Genomic DNA, 13,965 nt, shown 5'->3' on the forward strand with positions numbered 1-13,965 from the left:
TTTTCCTCCTCTATCTTAAGAGCTATTAAATCCTTCTTCACTACCTCATTCTAGGTTATTTTAGGTCTACCTCTACCCCTTTTAATACCAGAAACAAGAACTAACCCACTCCTCACAAGTGAGCTACTAGACCTGCATTTCAAATGCCCAAACCATCTAAGCCGCCCCTCCCTTATCTTGTCTTTGACCGGTGCTATGCCTAGTTTATTGCATACATGTTCGTTCCTTAATTTATCTTTTAATGTTATACCACTCATCCACCTTAACTTTTGCATTCCGGAAACTTTTATTTTCTATACATGTTTCTTAATTACCCAACGTTTTGATCTATAAAAGCACAGCTGGCCTTATAGTCATCTTCTAGAACTTTCCTCTTAATTTTTTAAGAGTATTCTATGATCACACAACAGGCCTGACACACTCCTCCAGTTTACCTAACCTGCTTTAACTCTATGATTATATCCTCTTCAATTTCTCCTTCCACTTACATAATAGATCCAAGATATAGAAATCTACTAATGCTATTAATTTCTTGATTATCAAATTTAATTTTCTCTCCAATATTCCCCCTTACATTACTGAAATTACAATTCAAATATTTTGTCTAATTCCTACCTATCCTAAAACCTTTAGACTCTAAAACGGTTCTCCAAAGTTCTAACTTAGCTTCCACACCACTCCTACTTTCATCAATCAAGAAAATATCATCTACAAACAACACACACCAAGGAATCTCGTTTTCGACATTCCTAGTGAGTTCATCAATCACTAAAGCAAAAAAGATATTGACTCAAAACAGAACCTTGATGGATCTCGTCTTGGATATTCCTAGTGAGTAAATTAATCACTAAAGCAAAACGATAAAGACTCAAAGTAGAACCTTGATGTACAGTTACTGTGATTGAAAATTCTCTAGGTTTCCCTCCTATAGTCCTAGCACTAGTAATTATTCTATCATACATATCCTTAATGACCTCAGTATATCTACTGTAGACTCCCTTCTTTTCTAAAATCCACCAAAGAACTTCCCTAAATACTCTATCATAGGCTTTCTCTAAATCAACAAAAACCATACGCAAGTCTCTCTTCTTTTCCTTAGACTTTTCCATTAATCTTTTTAAAAGATAAATAGCTCAGGTTGTTGATCTCGCAGGCATAAAACCAAATTAATTCTCTAAATATCTCATTTCTAGTCTTATTCTTTGTTCAGTTAACCTTTCCCATAATTTCATCGTATGACTCATAATATTAATTCCTCGATAGTTATTATAATTTTGAATATCATCTTTGTTTTTGTATAAAGATATTAACGTGCTTCTCCTCCATTTCTCAGGCATTTCTTGGTTTTTATAATAGTATTGAATAGATTAGTCAACCATATACTTCCTTTATCCCCTAAACATTTCCAAACTTTAATTGGTATGTTATTTGGTCCTATAGATTTCCCATTTTTCATCTTTTTTGAAGTCATCTTAATTTCAGGGACTTTAATTTTGTAAATAAATCTCCTATTTTTAATCTTTTCCTCATTTGTCATTCCCAAGCTAAAGCTTTTAGTTTGGTTTTCATTAAACAACTTATTAAAGTTTCTCCATCTAATACATCCTTTTTTGCTATCCCCCCTCAATATATATATATATATGAAGACACCCTATATTGAAGAAAAAGAGTAGATAACAATACAACCATTAGGAAGAACTTCATTGCTAATAACATTGGATGAACAGTTAGAAGCCAACCTAACCACACATGCAATGGTTGTGCCAGCTCCTAAACATTACGCAGAAATAATTCTCTGTTTTTATTTTAAATAGTTAAAGGAAAGTATATGTTATGAGTTATGACACAGCAGACGAAAACTCACTCATGATCAAAGAAGTAGGACACAGCAACAACCATTTCTGAAACCCCATCATTATCAATATCTGCTATGACCTGAGAACGACAAATAAAGTGAATCGAAGTGCAATTTTATAAACAGCTAGCAGAGCTACGTATATTGACGAGGACCAAGAAAAAACTATAGAACTTCACACACTGAACTTACAGGAGTGCTCAGGATGTGTGAGTCAATATTAACAAAATCTTCCTCTTTTTCATGTTGCCCTTCAGTCCATTCCTCATCACCCCACATGGATTCATCAACATAATCATCATAATCATAATTATACTCATCAGCTAGCTCATCATTGTCACGGAGTAAATCAAAAGATGATTCGGCATCTGCTTCCAAATCTCCATCATTTTCCACAGTCGCAACATGAACATCTTTGTCACTTTTACCTTCAGAGTCAGAACCACCCTCCTGCGATGTATTGGACTTATTATCTTCAAGAAGCTTTCTACTGGTGCTCGTTCCATTCTCTACACCGCTTTTGTTCGCTGTACCAGCATCCAAAGAAGAATTATCCATGCCCTTTAGCTTAATGCTGTTTTCTACTAGACTATCATTCATTTTCCCTTCATTCCTTGTACTGGACATGTTCTCCATGCCAGGGTCACCAATTGATGCAAAGATTGAAGTGTTTGATCCAGGGACTGACGCGACTGATGCAGAAATGCTCCCATTTGTTTCTAAAACAACAAAAGAAAAAGCAGTTTTTTTATAAAAGAATTACAATTTATGGAAATACAATTACATGCAAAATCAGGCACTGTTGAAGCTGCCAGGTTCACCAGTTGGTGCAGATATTGAAGTGTTTGATGACGTGTTTGTTCCAGAGACCAAGCTGTTTGATGCAGAAATGCTCCCATTTGTTTCTTAAACAACAAACAGCAATAAAGAAATATCAGTTTTTTTCTTAAAGAATTACAATCTATGGCATTACAATTACATGCAAAGTAATGTGATGTTGAAGCTCGTACAATATTTTTTTAAAGAAACAGAAGAAATTCATTAAAAGAGTATAGGAGAGTACAAAGGGGATAAGAAATCCTCATTTCACAAAAATGAAAATATAAAATAAAATAAAACCAGTACAAAAGAAAGAAATAAAAAATCTATGCTAAAAGAGCCAACCGATCTTGCTAAATGTCCAAGAAAGTCATATTACCAAACCAACTAGAAGTGAACGCCAATAAAGAATCCAAAAGCACAACCTTTTTATCAAATAAGATATAAAGATGAATTCAATCACAAAAAATCCGATCATTCCTCTCCAACCAAACAATCCAAATAATTGCATAAACAGCAGACTGCCACAAAGCCTTGGCCCTTCTCTGTTTCCCAAAGCCAACAAAATTCAACCAACAAAAAACTCATCCAACGTCTGAGGACAAATCAAACATTCTCCCATCAAATTAAAAAGCCTACTCCTAAACTCCAAGACACAGAACAATGAATAAGTAAATGCGCATCATCCTCATTATTATCATAACACATAATGCAATATCAGGGGAAACAGCCATGTATGGCCTACAAACCTGCAACAGATTGTTAGTGTTAAGCTCTATTAAGAATGGATATCCACACAAAAAGCCACAACCTTCAAAAGGTTTTTGGCTCTCCAAAATCCATCAGCAAGAGGGGAAGAACAGTGAGAACCATCAGGATGAGAGTGAAACAACTTGCATGAATAAACCCCAGAATTCTGCAAAGTCCAAACACCAGACCCTAATATCCCCCGAAAGAGTATTTGGAAGGATACAGCAAATATAAAAGAGAAGAAAGCTCCCCAGTCTCCCTACTATTAAGATTTCTACAGAATTTAAAGTCCCAAGAAACCTCCATGTCATGAATAACAAGGGAAGAAGAAATAAGTGCATCAGGACACAAAGTAATAGGAAAACTAAAAGGAAAGAAAGCTGAAAAATACAATTCACCTAGCTGTATATTCTTCCAAAATCAAACCCTACAAGGCTACAACCATCTCTCACCTTATATTTGATGCAAGGAAAAAAGAAAGGAGATAGCTATGCAATGAATTTCCATAGCCTGGACCCTCCGTAACTCCAGCTATAAAATTAGCATCCATCCATTATCTTGCAGACCAAATTTACTTTTGATAATCCTATGCCTTAAAGAATCATTTACTAAAGGGAGACGCCATAATCACTTACCCACCAAAGCGGGTGTATTTAGACACCAACTTATCAAGACCCAATCCCCCCTTCTCCTTATTGAGTACAAACACCTCCCAACTCACAAGATGATCTTTGCTCTCACCCGCCCCTGACCATAGAAAAGCTCTCATAATCCTCACTAATCTATTAGCAACCCCCACTAAAATCTTAAACAAGGATAGAAAATACAAGGCAATTGAAGAAAGACATGCCCGAATTAAAGTAATGCAATCACCCAAGGAGAAAAACATATCCTTCCACCCATCAAGATGCTTAGAGACTTTAACAATGACTGGATCCCAAAACACCTCAGCTCTAGGATTACCCCCTAAATGAACTCCTAAATATGTCGAAGGCCACTAGTGGATCCCACAACCTACAATAGAAGCAAAACCCAAGACTAAGATTAATTGCAGCCAAATCACACTTAACTAAATTGATCTTAGGACAAGAGACTATCTCCAAAACCTGTAAAATGGCGAAAATGTTACCAAAAAGGCTTCCTATCGTCTGAAAAGAACAAAACAGTATCATCAGCAAATGGCAAATGAGAAACAACCACATCTTCCCTACCTATGGCAACACTACAAAGCCTCTCTATTATCCAACTCAACACATTAGCTACTAAAACAAAAAGAAAGGCAGACAAAGTGTAGAAACCCGAACCCGGAAAATAAGGAAATAAATAAGAAAAGAAGGAAGGAAATTTTTTAAGGGCAAACAGCAGGATTCGTCAACGAACTCCCTGTTTTCGTCGACGAAGTTCAAACGTTGTCAATGTGGAAATGCCGAGAGGAATTTGAGGCTTAGGATTCGTCGACGAACCCCTCCTTTCGTCGACGAACATCCTTCTGTAGTTCATCGACAAAGGCACCATTTCATCGACGAATGCGACCGGGACAACGGTCTATAAATAGGATTTTTCATTTCTTCTTCATTAAGAAATCATTATTCTCTTTCTCTCTCTCTCTCTCTCTAAACAGGCGTCCCTCACTCTCTCTCTACGATTCTTCGTCGTTCGTCGCCCGAATCGACGATCGGAGGTTACCACGAGGATCTGGGGAAATTCTCTACAAGTCTAGCGGAGTGAATTCTTGAACGGGGTCTTTCCAAACATCACCCCAAAGTTGAGGTAAGGGTAGAAATGAGCTATTTATCTAGCGTATAACTGTTTAAATGGGGAGTATGGGCCTAGGGGTGTTTAATGGTTATTATTTTGGGGAAATGTGTTTTCATGGTTTTGGAGCTTCTCCAAAACCAACAGTTCAAAATGGACTTTTCAAACCTAGGATATATGATATGGTATTTTGAGTAAAAATGAACGGTGGATAGTTGGTTTGACATTATAAACTAAATATATTGTGTTTCTCAGTTGCCTACGGGCTATGTTTAAAATACTGAAAATGTGTGGCAGGTGAATGATTTTATGGTTTATCGTGAAACCGAATTTGGAAATGATTGTGAAATATACTGGAACTGTTTGCGAAATAATGGAACTGTTTGTGAAAAAGCAGGGATTTGATATAGCGGTTGTGAGCAGAGTTTTATATGACGGCCAAGGGTCGGGATTACGTTTAGTGGTTGTGAGCCGAGTTTTAAATGACGGTCGAAGGCCGTGATTGTGTTCAGCGGCCATGGGCCGAGATGTATATGACGGTCCCAGGCCGAGTTTATAATATGACAGATTTTTATACAGAATGAGTTTGAAATACAATTTTTATTACTTAAATTGCATGATATGCTTTAAGAACCCTGAGGACCAGATATGTTATGAGCACGGTACCGTTGCTAGAGATTCAGTATTTGACCATGCGCCCCCACACTATTCTGGATAGAAGTGTAGGGTGGTTTCAGCCGATTAGCCTCAGTAGAGGGTGTACCTTCCCTAGCAGTCCAAACCAGGAAGTAGCAAGGCAATCGGACCCGCAAGCAAGTTGCGGATGCCTACAGTCAGAGTTAGCAGCAGATGAATGATTTGACTTTGTCTGGGTTGATCCCCCAGGGCTTAGTCTAGCCTTCGGACGGCACAACTCGTACCATAGGGAAAGTAAATGGTGTTTAGTCAAAGGGAGTGTCTTTTATGCATATCTGTAGATTTATGTAAATGATGTTACTTATTTACCGAAATTTTTATACTATGGAAACAAGACGAATATGTTCAACTGTATAAAGTGAGTACAATGTAAAATAGCTATTTTCGGTTAAATAGAGGATGGATGTTTTCCGTAAACACTAAATGCATGTTGACCACACACTGATATTAACTTAATCTTCCTCACTGAGAAGTATCTCGCCCCAATATACAAATTATCTTTTCAGAACCATCTCGAGGTCGAGTTTAGCGAACTCCGGGGCGGGTTGATAGCCAGTTAGTTTTTGTGAGTGTCAGTAAGAACTCTTCTGTATCTAAGTTGGGTCTGAAGCCTTGAGTATGTATTATGGGTGTATGGATTGAATTAGTTTTGGTATTGTATTACGGTTTGTATTATGAGCATCAGGAGACCCTGATGTATATTAGTAACATAGAACTCTGGTAATGGATTATGGAGACTATTTTATTTATTTCCGCTGCATTTATACTATTGATTATGGTATCAGGTACACAGATGTCACTAAAGTAGCACCCCGGGCCCACGTGGTGGGTCGGGGCGTTACACAAAGGGTTCCCTTGCCTCACACCCATAGTAGCATTAAACCAAGATCTAGATTTACCATTAACAGTCATAGAAAAAGAGGTAGAAGGCAACCTCTAATCCAAGAATGCCACTTATTCCCAAAATGCTTCCTCTCAAACACCCTATCCAAAATATCCCAACTCACCATATCATAGGCCTTCTCAAAGTTCAACTTCAAAACTAAACCCTTCTTGTTCCTCCTAACATCCTCGACAACCTCATTAGCCACAAGAACACCATCCCAATTATATCTACTCTAACAAATGCTGCCTAAGAATTAAACCAAAACTAAACCCTTCTTGTTCCTCCTAACATCCTCGACAACCTCATTAGCCACAAGAACACCATCCCAATTATATCTACTCTAACAAATCCTACATCACCACCTTAATCCTCTCCAGTGAAACCTGATCCCATATGCACTCATAATCAAACCAATAGAAGGGAAGTCGCTAACCATGACAAAACTCTTCTACTTAGGGGTTAAAGTGATAAAGATCAAGTTCATACTTTTTAGAATCACCCCATTAGCCATCAGCATGAAACTCAAGAAGGACCTCCTAATCTCATCCACCTCAAAAGGTCTCTCCAATCAAGCCGACAAATCACTAGAAATTGTACTTTACTGCATAAAAGTACACTAACAACAAGACGACAAGCATTTTCCTCCTTAAAAGGGTTTCTAGAAAACCTCTTAAATCTCCTCAAGAAGAACAGTTGGGTCTCTAATGACAACCCCTAAATCCAATTCCAATTATTTAATCACATTTGTTTTACACCTACCTTTAGCTATCCTATGAAAGAATCTAGTAGTATCATAATCCCCTCCCTTAAACCATTTAAACCTAACTTTTTTGCCATCGTCACCTCCTTCAATAACAAAACTGCAAAACCATCCCTCCCATGAGTTAGCTCAACTGAAATATTACCCAGATCTTCTGCAGAATCAATCTCCCGAAGCCAGTATGGTACAAGAGTAATTCATTTCTAATTGAATTTCTATTGGAACTTTACTAATTAAACACATGTATAATCATGCAAAAATTATTCTTTCAATTTTATACAAAGTGGCCTCTAAACAGATACGGCTCCAGTTAAACACATGATACTGGGCCTTAAAGAGAAGTTACTGCATAAGTACACTCAAATAGTGTGAGGCTAATATAACTTTCATGCATTAAGCTAATTATTGACACATTGAAAAGATAAAGAATGGTGCAAAGACAAGACGAGTGGAAAAATCTAGCTCAATCTATGTACAAGAAATAATTGATAATTCACTCCACCACTTGTTTACAAGCTAAAATCAAGGAAACTATTCAATAAATATTCACAAAAAGAGTAAATTAGGACTAGAAAGTAACAGATTTAATAGACATCCTTAAGACCATACATTTCTTTGTGTGTGTACATACATACACACGTACAGAAACTGTAGTTTCATAAAATATTTGTTTAATTTTTTAAAATAAAAAATGAGACTTATTTTTTCTGCAATATTTAAGAACTTGCATTACCATTGCATTTGTGACTCAATTAACTTCTAGCTACACATCCAATGTCATTATAAATGAAGTTCATCAAGATGATTGTGTAAAGGTGGTCTACCTTAAGTTTTCTTCACTATAGTATCTTCTCTCCTAGTAAATAGCAATGTGTGTACTAATACAGGGTCACAACCTCAAAAGATAAGATTGCGTTTGTTTCACGTTGTTTAAGGAAATGCAAAATGCCATGCCAAGAGAAGAAAGAACTATGAATTATTCTATGCTGAGAATATGAGCAATTTCATTGTTTTTGTGAGACATCACATCCAGAAGAAAGTTAGGGGGCCCCAATACCTTAGTATGACAATGAACCCCTACACTTATCCCAATCAGGATCTTCCCCAAATTCTACCTAGCCATCATGCCTGTAAAACCCTATTTCTCAAATCCTACTCCTCAAAATCAACCCCTTTTTTTCTTAGTCCACTCACGATGCTTACTAGTACAACGTTTGTTGTGGCCAAAGGGCCCTAAGTGCTAAATTTCCTCCCATTTTAAGCTTGGCTTGCAATAAGGATGCCCTCAATCAACATCTTCACATTTCAAATCAAGGACCTTTTGGAACATTCCGTTGATAAAATATGTTCCTAATTGGGAAGTTGATCACCTCATTGACTTTTACAGCAGTTTGTACAAGTTCCGGCACCAGAACATTACCAATGAACATTACCTTGGGTAAGAGGAAATGGTTAAACAATCTATTCGTTTGGGAAGCCTGAGGCTGAAATACCTCCATACTTACAATCATAGTAGTTAAAAGCGCGCCTCAGGCGCAAGGCGCAGTGAGGCGATGAGTTCGCCGCCTCATATCAGGTGAGGCGAGGCGACCTGCAAGAGGCGAGACGAGGCGAGACGAGGCGCAGTGAAGCGCGAGGCGCAGTGAGGCGCGCCTTGTGTATTTTTAAGCCATTTAAAGGAGACAAACGAACAGAGCCCTAGCCCCTTTCGACCCTTCGAAGCCCTTCGTGAGTTCGTTTGCGAGCCTTTGAACCAGCCGGAAGCCTTCGCGACTTCGTCTTCGAGCTTCGACCAGGATCGTGAGTTCATCTTCGACATTTTGAAGAAGCACGACCTGCGCAACTTTGTTTCGAACCAGCCGGAGCCCTCGCGAGTTCGTCTGCCTGCCTTCGAAGCAGTCGTGAGTTCGTTTGACTGCCTTCGAGCACGACGTGAGTTCGTCACGTCGCCTTCAACACTTCGAACCTTTGTAAGTCTTCTTCTTCTTCTTCTTCTTCTTCTTCTTCTGCTGCTGCTGTTGCTTGCGTCCCGCTGCCTGCTGCTTCTCTTCTCTTCTTCTTCTTCTTCTTCTTCTGTTGCTGCTTCTCTTCTTCTTCTTCTTCTTCTTCTTCTTCTTCTTCTTCTTCCTGCTGCATGCTTGCTGCGTGCTGCTGACTGCTGACGGCTGCCTGCTTTTTTTCTTCTTCTTCTTCTTTATATGTAAGCTTACTGTTTTTTAATTTATAATATTTAGTTTAATTAATGTAAGCTTATAAATTATAACTAATAACATAATATTTATTTTTTTCACAGAAATTTAGCTACTGTTTTTTAATTTATAATATTAACTTCAATTAATGTAAGCTTACAATTTATAACTAATACATAATATGTATATTTTTAACAGAAATTTAGCTACTGTTTTTTAATTTATAATATTAAATTTAATTAATGTAAGCTTACAAATTATAACTAATACATAATATTTATTTTTTTTACAGAAATTTAGCTACTGTTTTTTAATTTATAATATTTAGTTTAATTAATGTAAGTTTATAAATTATAACTAATACATAATATTTATTCTTTTTATTGAAATTTAGGTACTGTTTTTTAATTTATTTGGAAATGCATTATGTAAGTCTTAAATTATAAATATATGATGCATTGTTTTTTTCAGTTAGGATACGGGATACCAAGTCTAAAATCTTAAATGGATTCTAGTTCTGGATGTGAGGCCTCGTCAAAGAAAGATCCCGCATGGAAGTATGCACATTTGGAGGATAAAAAAAATAGAAATAATTTGACTTGCAATTTTTGTGCTAAAGTCACAAGGGGAGGAATATTTCGAGCAAAACAACACATTGTCGGAGGATTTCGAAATGTGAAAGAATGCTCTAAGTGCCCTACTCATGTACGTGAGGAGATTAAAGAGTATATGTTGAAGAAAGATATGGAAAAGGAGGAAAATGAGTTATTGCCCGACTTTGATGATATAGATCATTACGGTGAAGATGAAGAAGATGAAGTTCAAGAAATTGACATTCGTGGCAAGAGAGTGTTTACTAGTGATGGAAGTAAAAGATCATACCAATCCAACTTGAAGAAACCAAAACAGAAGGGGCCTATAGACTTGTTTTTTACTCCCGATCCAAAGAAAGCGATTCAAGCTAGGAAAGAAGGGAAGATGAAGCAAACATCAATAAATGAAGCGTGCAAAAAAGAACTTAGAAAAAAGGCAATGGGAGATTTTGCTAGGTGGATGTATGATGCTGGGATACCATTTAATGCTGTACGTTTGAGCAGCTTTGCAGTGGCACTTGAATCGATTGGACAATATGGTCCTGGAATAAAGCCACTTAGCTATCATGAAGTGAGAGTTCCTTACCTAAAGGAGGAAGTCAGTCGAATGAAAGAGTTGTTGAAGGTCCATAAGGAGGAATGGACAAAATATGGCTGCTCAATTATGTCTGATGGTTGGAGAGATTCAGTTGCTAATAAAGACATAATCAACTTTTTAGTGAACTCTCCAAGGGGATCAGTATTCATCAAGTCTATTGATGCTTCTAATATTGTCAAGAATGCAGATAGAATGTATAGATTACTTGATGAGATGGTCGAAGAAATTGGAGAATCAAATGTGATTCAAGTGGTAACTGACAATGCGTCAAACTATGTTGCAGCAGGTAAGAACTTATTTTTAGAACTACTTTCTATAGTGTATATATTGTTTATTTTAATATTTTCATGGCTTCATTCCTTGATTTTTCAACAGGGAGATTGTTGGAAGCAAAGAGGCCACATTTATATTGGACACCGTGTGCTGCTCATTGCATTGATTTAATTTTGGAGGATATTGGGAAGATGCCTTCAATTCATGCAACTTTGAAAAGGGCAATTTTTTTGAATGGCTATATCTATAATCGTGTTGGCGTTGTCAACTTGATGAGACAATTCACTGGAGGAAAGGAGTTGCTAAGACCTGCAGTTACAAGATTTGCAACTGCCTTCATCACTCTTCGTTCAATCCATCTTCAAAAGAATAACTTGAGGAAGATGTTTACTTCTGAAGATTGGAATACTACTAAATGGGCAAAGGAGGCGGCTGGCAAAAGAGCAGCTACTATTGTTTTGATGCCTACTTTTTGGAGTACCATCGTTTATGCTCTTAAGTTAACAGGTCCACTTGTTCGTGTACTCCGTTTGGTTGATGGGGAAAAGAAGCCTGCAATGGGATATATTTATGAAGCAATGGATAGGGCTAAGGAAGCCATAGCTAAGGCTTTTGGTGAGAGAGAGGATAAATTCAAGGAGGCATTTGAAATTATTGATACGAGGTGGGGATGCCAACTCCATCAACCGTTGCATGCAGCTGCACACTACTTGAATCCAGAATTTTTCTATTCAAACCCCAACATTTTGCAAGATGAAGAAATTATGTCGGGTTTGTACAAATGTGTTGGAAGGTTACTGCCAACTATTGAAATGCAAGATAAAGTTTCAAGTGAGTTGGAAAAATACAATGCCGCTAGTGGCGTCTTTGGAATTAGTTTGGCAGTGAGACAAAGGAAGACAAAAGCACCAGGTAAAGTGGCATTTGTACTACCTCTTCATTTTTGAAAATTATTTTTGCTATTTACCTAGTAGGTATTCATTTAAAATTTATTTTATAACAGCGCAATGGTGGATGGCATATGGATCAACAACTCCAAACTTGCAAAAGTTTGCTGTGAAAATTCTTAGCCTCACGTGTAGTGCTACTGGCTACGAAAGAAATTGGAGCATATTCCAACATGTAAGTCATTAGTATATCATGGATTAATTATTAAAGAACAAGAACTACCAATCTACTGCTTTTTAGAATCATTATTAACCATATTACTGTAAACTTTTTGCAGCTTCATAGCAAAAGGAGAAATAGGCTATCCCAGCAACGCTTGAATGATTTGGTATTTGTGAAATATAATCGAACTCTGAGGCGTCGATACGACAAACGTGACACCATTGATCCCATCCTCCTGAAGGACATTGATGATAGTAATGAGTGGTTGATTGGTAGGATGGATGGTGATTCTGATGAGGATGATGAACTTGTGTTTGAAGATGATAATTTGACTTGGGATTCTGTTGCTAGAGCCGCTGGACTAAATAACCCCCCACATCACACTAGATCAAGAATAAGTACAAATATGCCATCATCGTCTAAAGGAAGAGGAAGAGCTTCATCTAGTAGTGCAACCACTGCTAGGGGTCGGACCACAATGTTGGAACTTGTAGATGAGGATGAAATCCAAGTGGATAATGCAGAGGAGACAGAAGAGGAAAAAGATGTTGGAGAAAACAGTTCTAATGATGAAGAGGAAGATGATGATATCTTCACCGACCTAGTTGATGATGAGTGATGAGTGATGATTGAGGAGGATTTTTAGATTTTATATTTTGAAATCTTTTATTGTACTCTTTTCTTTTGATGTTGAACTATGTTGAATTGTTGAGGCTTTTGGGCTTTGTCTTGGCAATTTTATTAAATTTCCAATTTTTTTATTGAATGTTTTGACATTTTAAATTCTAATATGACTAGATATTCATATGTTCATATATAAATTACCCCAAATAGATATTTTACACCATTTTAATAATTGTGCGCCTCACCTTCGTGAGGCGCGCGCCTTCGCCTCGCGCCTCGCGCCTCGGCTTCAAAGACCCTTTGCGCCTCGGCTCGCCTCGCGCCTCTGACTACTGTGCTTACAATAAACCCTTCTTAGGAAATGGCTATGGAGATTCATGAAGGAAAAAGATCACCTTCAACGTGGAGTCATTGCTTCTAAATATAGGCTCTAGCTCAATGAATGGATCACTCACGCCATACGAGGACTCTACAGAGTTGGAATTTGGAAATACATCAGGAAAGGCTGAGACAATTTTCCCCCTATATCAGCTTTCAAGTGGAGAACGGGGGGCAATGTTTACTTTTGGCACAATGTTTGTTGTGGCCAAAGGGCCCAAAGTGCTAAATTTCCTCCCATTTTCAGCTTGGCTGCAATAAGGAAGCCCTCCTCAATCAACATCTTCAGATTTCAAATCAAGGACCTTTTGGAGCATTCCGTTGATTACATAAGTTCCTGATTGGGAACTTGATCACCTCATTGACTTTTATAGCAGTTCGTACAAGTTCTGGCACCAGAACATTACCAATGTACCAAAATGGATCCTGGATGGTAATGGTAGATTCACGGTCAATTTTTTTAATAGGAACTCTCCCCACTGGGAGCAAACAGTGGCAACCTCCCTGGGAATCACATCTGGAAAACAGCAGCTCCCACAAAGGCAGCTTTTCATACTTGGGAGGCAATGCACCAGAATGTTTTAACCCTTGATAACTTGCAGAAAGGTGGGCTGCCCCCTTGTCAAAAGGTGTTTTCTATGAATGGTTAATGCTGAATTCGTAGACCACATCCTCCCGC

At 37.7% G+C, this 13,965-nt stretch overlaps 2 protein-coding genes across 2 annotated transcripts in view; one reads left to right on the top strand and one right to left on the bottom strand.

Annotated features, from left to right (window-relative positions):
• Nucleotides 1-13,965, bottom strand: part of LOC131167635 (protein DEFECTIVE IN EXINE FORMATION 1) — a 69,374-nt gene that overhangs the window by 34,684 nt on the left and 20,725 nt on the right. Inside the window, exons 6-8 of the mRNA XM_058126429.1 lie at nucleotides 2,677-2,760; nucleotides 2,048-2,574; nucleotides 1,865-1,935 (exon numbers count right to left, since the gene is read on the bottom strand). Of these exons, the coding sequence (XP_057982412.1) occupies nucleotides 1,865-1,935; nucleotides 2,048-2,574; nucleotides 2,677-2,760 (682 nt within the window). The remainder of the gene's footprint in view (nucleotides 1-1,864; nucleotides 1,936-2,047; nucleotides 2,575-2,676; nucleotides 2,761-13,965) is intronic.
• LOC131167636 (uncharacterized) lies at nucleotides 9,020-13,043 on the top strand. The gene is made up of 4 exons (XM_058126430.1): nucleotides 9,020-11,187; nucleotides 11,277-12,086; nucleotides 12,178-12,296; nucleotides 12,400-13,043. Exons 1-4 carry the CDS (start codon nucleotides 10,215-10,217, stop codon nucleotides 12,901-12,903), a joined length of 2,406 nt encoding a protein of 801 aa, XP_057982413.1. The 5' UTR covers nucleotides 9,020-10,214; the 3' UTR covers nucleotides 12,904-13,043.

The sequence above is a fragment of the Malania oleifera genome, chromosome 11 (assembly GCF_029873635.1).
Source record: "Malania oleifera isolate guangnan ecotype guangnan chromosome 11, ASM2987363v1, whole genome shotgun sequence".
Classification (NCBI taxonomy): Eukaryota; Viridiplantae; Streptophyta; class Magnoliopsida; order Santalales; family Ximeniaceae; genus Malania; species Malania oleifera.